At 52.2% G+C, this 9,909-nt stretch overlaps 1 protein-coding gene across 3 annotated transcripts in view; it reads right to left on the bottom strand.

Annotated features, from left to right (window-relative positions):
* Nucleotides 1-4,042: 4,042 nt before the first annotated feature.
* Nucleotides 4,043-9,909, bottom strand: part of BIRC6 (baculoviral IAP repeat containing 6) — a 295,572-nt gene continuing 289,705 nt past the window's right edge. For all 3 annotated transcript variants that reach the window (XM_029060209.2, XM_029060223.2, XM_029060216.2), the window contains exons 73-74: nucleotides 5,753-5,887; nucleotides 4,043-4,786 (exon numbers count right to left, since the gene is read on the bottom strand). In XM_029060209.2, coding sequence (XP_028916042.1) covers nucleotides 4,607-4,786; nucleotides 5,753-5,887 — 315 coding nt within the window. In that variant the 3' untranslated portion in view covers nucleotides 4,043-4,606. The remainder of the gene's footprint in view (nucleotides 4,787-5,752; nucleotides 5,888-9,909) is intronic.

Genomic DNA, 9,909 nt, shown 5'->3' with positions numbered 1-9,909 from the left:
CCAACTCTATCTAGTAAACAATAAATAGTATAGATTTATTGTATATTTAGTAAACATACATATTTACTAAAGGTCTTTTTTGGGATCACGTTACTAAACAAAAATCCCAAATTTGATCCAGAAACTATTTTTCTCCAGCTTGGTTTTCATCTCACTCCGTTTAAGTGCTGACATTGCTAAAGAAAGGGAAGAAAGGGCAATGTGAGACAAGACTGAAGAGAAGCCATCGGTCGATCAATCAACAGTACTCAGTGAGTGCTTACTGTGTGCAGAGCACTGTATGAAATACACCATATGTATTTTATCTTGATGATGTTGTCTTGTTTCTGTTTTGTTCTGTTTTGCTTTGCTGTCTGTCTCCCCCGTTTAGACTGTGAGCCCGTCATTGGGCAGGGATGGTCTCCATCTGTGCCCAGTTGTCCATTCCAAGTGCTTAGTAAAGTGCTCTGCACATTGTAAGTGCTCAGTAAATACTATTGAATGAAGAGTGAATGAAGCATTTGGAAGAATACACTACAACAGAGCTGACAGACTTGTTCCCAGTCAACAAAACAATAAATTTATGGTCTAGAGGGGGAGTCAGAACTTAATATGAATAAATAGATTATAGATATGTACATAAGTGCTGTAGGGCTGAGGATGGGGTGTATATCAAATGCCCAAAGGTCACAGATTCAAGTGCACTGATGATGCAGAAAGGAAAGGAAGCTGGGGAAGAGCGCTTTTATTGGGGAAGGCCTCTTGGAGGACTATGACCTTAATAAGGCTTTGAAGGTGCGGAGAGTGATGGTCTGGTGTATATGGAGCGGGAGGAATCATTTGGTTCTGCTCCAGGAGGCAGCCTGACGGCACAGGTCTCAATCCAGGATGTCCCTCCCGGAGAGTACCCAGATGGTAATCGGCTGCCTTCGCCCAAGACGCCAAGTCCCCGGAGGCCTCAGCGAAGACCAGAGAAGGGCACAATCTTTCAGGCGATCCAATCCGATCAATCCATCGTATTTATTGAGCGCTTACTGTCCCGAGTGCTTGGGAAAGTACAGTGTAACTGAATTAAGGAAGCAGTGTAGCAGAGTGGATAGAGCACGGGCCTGGAACCAGAAGGACCTGCCACATGTCTGCTGTTTGGTCTTGGGCAAGTCACGTCACTTCTCTGTGCCTCACATACCTCATCTACAAAATGGGGGTTAAGACTGTGAGCCCCATATGGGACAGGAACTGTGTCCAATCCAATATACTTGTATTCACCCCAGTACTTAGAACAGTGCTTGGCACACAGTAAGTGCTTAACAAGTACCATGATAATTCTTTATGATTATAATTGGCTTTTTTATTATTATAAACAGAGTTGATAGACATATTCCCTGCCTACAACAAGCTGATGGTCTTGAGGGGGATCTTACAGTTTAGAAGGGGAATCTTACAGTCTAGAGGGGAATTTACATCTAGACGAGGAGCTTACAGTCCAAAGGAGGGGTTTATTATTATTCATAACAACAATGACAGTGGTATCCGTTAAGCGCTTACTATGTGCCAAGCACTGTTCTAAGCACGGGGGTAGATACAAGGTAAGCAGGGTGTCCCACGTGGGGCTCAGTCTTAATTCCCATTTTACAGATGAGGTAACTGAGGCACAGAGAAGTTACATGGCCCGCCAGTCTACAGGGGGAGTTTACAGCCTAGAGGAGGAGCTTACGATCTAGAGGGGGATGGATCCTCACCAATGCTGAGACAAGATGATGATGATGATGGTATTTGTTAAGCGCTTACTATGTGCCAAGCACTGTTCTCAGTGCTAGGATACAAGGTTATCAGCTTGTCCCATATGGGGGCTCACAGTCTTCATCCCCATTTTAAAGATGAGGTAACTGAGGCCCAGAGAAGTGAAATGCCTTGCCCAGAATCACCCAGCTGACAAGTGGCGGAGCGGGGATCGGAACCCCCAACCTCTGCCTCCCCAGCCCGTGCTCTTCCCACTAAGCCACGCTGCTCTCCCTAGGCCCTGCTGCTTCCCCTTAGCATGTCTTAGAAATCCCAGACTGGTACTCCTGTCAAGCTTCGGCACTCAGGGTCTCCTTGTTGGGGAATTCCAGGTGTCCACTGAAGAATGCTGTAGTTGGAAGAGTATTGAAGTATTGATCGGTGGCGTCCATACAGTTGGTCTTTCCCGATGAACAGGGCTGACCTTCAGACTCTCAGTTGCTGGCACCCTCTGATGGATGCATGCACGGTAGGGGGTGGTAGGAGAAGGCCCCTGACTCTCTTCTCTGCTGCTCTCTCCCTCTCTCTCCCCTCTATAGGCCTCTCTGGCTCCCTGAGGAGCTCCAACTGCAGCTCTTCGATCAATCAGTGCTATTTATTGAGCGCTCACCGTGCGCCCGAGCACTGACTCCCAGGCTCTCTATCCACTTGCCACTTGTCAGCTGGGTGACTGTGGGTGAGTCACTTGACTTCTCTGTGCCTCAGTTCCCTCATCTGTAAAATGGGGGCTGTGAGCCCCACATGGGACAAACTGATTACCCTTTATCTCCCCCAGCACTTAGAACTTTGCTTGGCGCAGAGTAAGCGCTTAACAAATACCAACATTATTAGTCCACGCTGCTTCTCTTAGGCCGAGTGGTCTCCGACCCACGGCGACGCCACGGACGCACCTCTCAGAACGCCCCACCTCCATCTGCAATCGTTCCGGTAGAGGATCCAGAGAGTTTTCCGGGTCAAAATCCGGGAGCGGTTTGCCATGGCCTCCTTCCTCGTGGTGAACTCGAGTCTCCGCCCTCGACGCTCTCCCCTGCCGCCGCTGCCCAGCACGGGCGAGTCTTGACTCGTAGCAGATGGCCTTCCACCCGCTAGCTACTGGTCAAGCTAGGAATGGAATGGACAGGCCTCAGCTTGACCGTCCCTCCATAGTTGAGACTGGTAGAGGACTGGAAACTCTCCAGGGGCGACCCCGAGAGGGCCCGTGCTGCTTAGGGTAGGGAAAAGTGGTCTTCTCACCCAGGCCGATTCCTGGACGTCGGTGGGACCAGCTCCCAAGAAGCCCTCTGGCCTGGGGAAGTCAAACAGCACCACAATAGGTCACTTCTAGAGGCGGAAACTGCTATCGTGCCGTGCTCCGTCCCGGCCGGTCCAAAGGCTAGGGCCCGACCAGGGAAACCCGATCCTGAATCAGCCCTGCCTTGGCCTTCTGAGTTAGTAGCTGGAGGTTCTGCCCGGTTCATGGGCCCGGAGCTACTTGCAGGAATTGCAGGTTGAGCTCTTTATTGGAAATTCCACCCTCCAGCGGCTGAGGAGGAGGTGGTTGTAGGGCTTGAGGCCGGGCCGAGAGAGCTCAGGAGCACACCGTGACAAGCTCAAGAAGCCAACAGCTGAACACAAACGTCTTGACAATGCCAGGACATTTCCCCGCCCCGATTCACACTGCAGAGACCCAGCTAGTGTTGTCGGACAGCAGCAGCATCCCTCCTCCGGACGGAACGCACGGCTCTCTTTAGAATATCAGTTTTTACCTGGGAATGCAACTCAGTGCTTAGTACAGTGCTTGGCACATAGTAAGCACTTTACCAATACCATACCACCCCCCCCCCACCAACAAAAGTTAGGGTGATCTACCCAGTACTTTTTGATAAGGCTCAAAGCAGCTGCGTGAAAACCAACAGGCCCGAGACAGCAGAACTAACCACGGCCGATTCATACCCGGGCCCCCGGGGCAAACCGAAAGGCCCGGCTCATCTGCCCTTTTGAAAAAATCCACTGACAGTGACTTGGGAGTGTCATCATCTCCTTGAAGGAAGTCCCTTCCTCCATCCGTACTCCACCGTACGGTGCCAACGTCAAAAGGGCGCCCGGTAAATACCGCTACCACCCTAAACCCCCCACCGCCCGTCCAAAATCGCGCTCGAGCAACGGTTGCGATCCGGAGGCCCGTCGACGTGAGGAGAAACCGTACGGATGTAACTTCATTTACACTGTAGGATCAGCGAGTCCCTGACGGAATACGGAGGATGGAAGAAATGGAGCCAATCAAGTGAACGCGTCCAGCTACAGGTGTATTTTATGGCAGATTTATTGTTTAAAAAAATGTACCAGGAAATCATAAAAGAGGGAGCGTATCCATTGAACTTTTATTGAAGTATACAGGAAGTCTTCTTTAGAAATCAAACATGAGCATGAAGATATGGCCAAACAGAAAATCTATCAAATTCCGTGAAAAGTTGCCGACTTTAAATAGTAGCTGTAAGAATGACCAATATATATTCTTTGTTACAACCGCCCTCACTCAACTAGTAAAAAATAATAATAAACATTCAGTAAACATTCTTCCCTAAGGTAGTTTCCCTTATATATCAGTGATTTATCCATTTCTTGTGTACATACATTTTTAAACATACCAATCAGTGGTTCTCACAATTGAAAAATAAAAGCACAAAAAAGTTTACACTCTTGTACAGGTAAATAAAAGATCATTTCCAATTCGACTGTATATCCTTAAGGGCATAGTATAGTTTCAGTTTCATTACCTAATACATAATTAGCTTCTTACATACAAATATTGACATATTTGGCTTGTGCTTCAAAGCCTTTGTGTCCGGAGAGTCCGCGGCAACGCAGCTCATAGCTTGAAGTCGCCGGGGCAGTCTTTGCTGCTGCCGGGTTTGACCGGGTCGTGGAGCGGGGCCTCCGCGGGACTCGCCGTGGCGCCGCACGGCTCCGGGGAGTCGGCCGAGTCCGGGGCCAGGCCCTCCGGGCACGGCAGTTTCAGCAGCTCTTCTCGGAGCTGAGCGGTGTGACGCTGCCGGAGACGGGGAGAGAGACGGGAGAGGGAGCGGACGGTTACCATCCCGGAACCGGACAACCGGGCCCAAGCCCCGGCGGCGGCAGGGCTTGCTACTTGCATCGTATTTACCGAGCGCCGAACCCGAGGAAGAGGCCTCCCGCCCCCTCCGGGGAACCCCCCGGGGCGCGGGAGGGAGGGAGGGCGGGGGGCGGGCGGCCCTCCTACCGCCCCGAGACGGTCTCCTCTGAGGGACGGACACGGAGGGGCCGGACCCTTTCCGGAGAAAGGAGAAGGGCGGCACCTTGCCGCGGTCCCCGGCCACGGTTCCCTCCGTGATTTCCGGTCACCCGAGTCCCGCCTGTGGGGGCCCGGGGGCAGGGGGCGTCGGACTCCCCAAGGGCCAACTCGATACTGCCGCGGACCCGGGGGCTTTCTCAGGAAGGGGGACTCCGGCGGATGTCCCGTCGCTGGTCTCGGGGTTGCCCGGGCCAGGCGGGGCTCGGCCCTCGGGCCTTCCGGCAGGGAGAGCGCGGCCTGGGCCGTTACCTCGGGAGATATCCTCACCCTGACTCCCCGAACGGCCTGCCAAACGTAACGCGGCCCCCGGGCAACGGGTACCCCCCCAAAACTGGGCACCACAGCCCGCCCACACCCTACCCGGAGACCCACTCCCGCCAACCGCTCGGGAAAGACGCCGCCTGGGCACCGCGACGTACGCAGTCCTTCTCGGGGGGAAGACGGTACCAACGCTGAGCACCTGAGCACCATCACCTCCACGACGCTTGCCCCAGAGGCTTCTCCTCATACCAAGGGAACAGAGTTTTGAATCTCACCCATTCGCTGAACCCTCCCCGCTCCCCGGGATCCCCGGATTCTCCACCCTCCTCCTCGGGGCTCCGGTGCCCAAAGTCTACCCACGAGAGACTCTGCCCCATACGCTCGGGGGCCGCCCAGTGGGGGCCGCTTTGAGGAGATTCTCACCTTGAGGGCTGCCGCGTGGTGAGACATGGTCCTGCCCACCCGCTTATCGCTGCTGTACTGCTGTATGTCAGCGATCCACTCCTCACACTGGGCCATGATCTCGACTCTCTTCAAGTAAAAATGCTTGTGTATCACCTGCGGGGGGGAAAAAAAAAGACAGAATCAGAAAATCCAGCCCAAATGACGCATCCACGGCAAGCGTGATGAGACGCCGGCGAAGGGCTCGGGGCTGGGCAGAACGGGAACTACAGGTCAGTGAGATTATTCGGCCAGTTTCCGAGAGGCGTTCGGGAGGGGCCTGTATTCGTTCTGTGGACGCTGAGATGGTTTGGAGTCTTTTAGAGTAATAATAATAACAGTGGTATTCGTTAAGCCCTTACTATGGGTCAGGCACTATACTAAGGCTGGCTGTCTTTGCGATAACGGAAGAATAGAGTTCAATATCTGGGCACTCTTCTCTTCTCTCCCCTTGTCTTTATGACCGGATGATGGCCCGCTACCCTGGAGGGGCATCTCTTCACATCCCCAGATGCAGTCAGTCATATTCATTGAGCGCTTAATGTATTAAGCGCTTGGGAGAGTACAATATAACAATATAACAGACACATTCCCTACCCACAAAGAGCTGACAGTCTAGAGGGAAAATCGGGAGGGAACTCCTCCCCCGCCCGCTGTGACCAACATGGGGTTTGTGGCTCAGTGGAAAGAGCCCGGGCTTGGGAGTCAGAGGTCGTGGGTTCGAATCCCAGTTCCGCCACTTGTCAGCTGTGTGACTGTGGGCAAGTCACTTCACTTCTCTGGGCCTCAGTTACCTCATCGGTAAAATGGGGATTAATACTGTGAGCCCCATGTGGGACAACCTGATCACCTGTATCTCCCAGCGCTTAGAACAGTGCTTTGCACACAGTAAGTGCTTAACAAATACCATCTTTTTTTTTTTTTGTATGTTGAGGGGGAGGGGAGAAGGGTTGTGCCAACATCAGGGGTGGTATGGGCTGCCCCAACAAGCCAGGGAGGGTTGGGGGTTCTGACCGAAGCCGGGCGTTCCTTTGCCCAAGAATGCTGCTAAGTCCAAATGAGGTCCCCATGGGCTCCTCTTGAAGGCTCTGCACCACCCGACTTCACAGCAGACCCTTCGGGCCTGAAGGCCATCCCCTACAGACTGATGCCGGGGAGGGCAATAAATACACCGAGGAACAGGCGGTTCCCGGCACTGCCAAGCAGTGGCAGAGATGGGGAAGGAGCTCAGGTCTCCAGACTGTCATTCCCCTGGTCTCGCCTTGCCGAACCCTGGGCTTTAGCGCCACCATTGCTCTTGACACTTAGAACCGCCCCAAGAAGGTGATCACGTCTCCAATTCGTACGAAAAATTATTTTTACTATTTTGTTCAGACCAGTTGGAGTTTGGGCTTCTATCGGTTTCTTCTTCCGAATAATCAGAACCAGAAGGGCAAGACGACGCAAACTGTGCTACTGATAAATAGCCTCCTCAATCTGTCTTTGACTGTGAAAATCAGTCAAGAAGACATTTCTAGCCAAAGCAGGCTACAAAAAGATACATTTCAGGCAGTCTTCAGAAGATTTGGGCTCGGCCATTTCAATACTTGATCTGGAACCTGACATATCGTAGCCCTGAATGGTAATGGGTGTGGGTGTGGACCAAACTGGGGAACGGTGACAATTATTTCTTATGGTATCTGTTAAGCGCTTGTGCCACACACTGTACTAAGCACCGGGAGAATACAAGATGGTCGGGTGGGACTAAGTCCCTGTCCCCCAAAGGCTCACAGTCTTAATTCCCATTTTACAGTGGAGGCACAGAGATGCAGCATGGCCTAATGGTAAGAGCACAGGCTGGGGAGTCAGAGGACGTGGGTTCCAATCCCGGCTCCGCCACTTGTCTGCTGTGTGACTTTGGGCAAGTCACTTCACTTCTCTGTGCCTCAGTTACCTCATCTGTAAAATGGGGATTGAGACTGTGAGCCCCATGTGAGACAACCTGATTACCTTGGATCTATCCCAATGCATCGAACAGTGACTGGAACATGGTAAACGCTTAACAAATACTACAATTATTAAGTGAACTGGCTTGCCCAAGGTCATGCAGCAGACAAGTGGCGGAGCTGGGATTAGAACCCAGGTCTCCTGACACCCAGGCCCGTACTCTATCCACCAGGCCACGCTTCTCCAAGGACAACTTGAAATTTCCCATCTGCTCTGCTCGTGCCAGAAGATGACCCATGGATTTATATCCATCCTCTAGATTGTAAGCTAATTGTGGGCAGAAACCGTGTCTACCAACTCTCTTGTACTATACTCTCCCAAGTGCCTAGAACGGTGCTCTGCAAACAGTAAGCGCTCAATAAATACCATTGACTGATTTACCCTACCGACTTATCCTGCTGCGATTTTCAGGTTAAAAAAAAAGAATCTCTCTGCCCTCATTTACCGACGGGGACCGAATCAGAGTCACACAACCATTCCTCTACTTCTATTCCAAAGTCGGTATAACTGTCTGAGAGCAGAAATGAAATCTGCCAATGGAGCTTCTTCTGACACAACACCAGGATATACCGTCAATCGGCATATCCCCTCCCAGTGTTCGGAGTCTGGTGATTTCTTGGAAGTTGGGGAAAAGGGCATCAATCCTAGTTGGCTGGCTGGCTGGCAAGCATCCCCTTCCATCCAATTAGGCTCTGGCACGATTCTGAGTCGCACCAGATGTACCTCTTCCTCTCTGGTGAAAATACTAAGAGCCCAGTGGCGGAGAGGGCAGGAAATGGGGAGGAGGCGCTGGTAAGCTCCATTCCGAGGGAGTGGCCAAGACGACCGCTCTCTGGCCCTCACTGGGGCTCCCTGAAATGCGAGCTAAGCAGGACTGGGGCCAGAGGGCAAGGCCGACACTGCTAGAGAGGCTATGAGACAAAAGCAGCGTGGCTTAGTGGAAAATACACGGGCTTGGGAGTCAGAGGTCATGGGTTCTAATTCCGGCCCCGCCACGTATCAGCTGTGCGACTCTAGGCAAGTCACTTAGCTTCTCTGGGCTTCAGTTACCTCATCTCTAAAATAGGGATTAAGCCTGAGAGCCCCACGTGGGACAACCTGATAACCCTGCATCTATCCCAGTGCTCAGAACAGTGCTTGGCACATAGTAAGCGCTTAACAAATACCATCCTCATCAAGGCTGGATACCCTGGACATGAACCGCCGCTTGGCTGGAGGGTCGAAGTTCAGAGACTCAGAGACTCCTGACGAAGAACGGCTTTTCGGAAAAGGCAGCGGTTCTCTCTCACCAGCTGCTGGACTGAAAGCTCCTGCGGCTAAAGAGAGTTCCATCCGTCTCTCTTTTGTGCTTGTCCTGGCCTCAAACTGTAATCCCCACTGAAGCAGTAACTGACCAGAAGTCATATGAGAAAAGGTACTCTGCCCCTCCAACTGGGGCCTCGGGATGGGGTGGGTGAGCCCCAGCCTAGGGTCAGCTGGTCAGGAGAAGCCCAGCCGAGGGGCAAGCCTCCCCCCGAACCCCCCCCACCCGCCGGGGCTGCAGACTGGGCACCTTGGACGCCCTCCCTTCTAGCTCCTGCTTGACGCAAGGGACCAAAGTGTCAGACAGCTTCCACAATTCCCAGCTTTTTCAGTTCCCGCCCAGAAACTTGGCATAATTTCTTCAGCTTCCTGCAGTCACGGTATTTTTTTTAAATGGGATTTGTTAAGCACTTAATGTGCGCTAAACACTGTTCTGAGCGCCTTGATAGATACAAGTGAATTAGGTTGGACACAGTCCCTGCCCGGCATGGGGCTCACAGGGGAGAAGAGGAAAACTGAGGCACAGAAGTGACTTGCCCTAGGTCATACCGCAGACAAATGGCAGAGCTGGGATGAGAATCCAGGTCCTCTGACTCCTGGGCCCGTGTTCTTTTTCCTAGGCCATGCTGCTTCTCGTGTTGCTGCATTTCCTGACAAGCCCTCAGGGCTTCCCCCTTCCCCTTGCAAAACTCCCAACTTTCCAAATGATCTTCTCTGACCATTTAATTTGAAGGCAGGAATTAGTCACGATGGACTGCAAAGGGAGTGGGTAACAGGGCTAACCAAAAGCTCTAGTCAGTGGTATTTGTTGAGGGCTTACTGCCTGGAGAGCAGTGAGTATTACGCATTTG

Source organism: Ornithorhynchus anatinus, chromosome 1 (genome assembly GCF_004115215.2).
Source record: "Ornithorhynchus anatinus isolate Pmale09 chromosome 1, mOrnAna1.pri.v4, whole genome shotgun sequence".
NCBI classification, from domain to species: Eukaryota; Metazoa; Chordata; class Mammalia; order Monotremata; family Ornithorhynchidae; genus Ornithorhynchus; species Ornithorhynchus anatinus.
This window is presented reverse-complemented; position numbering and strand designations above follow the sequence as displayed.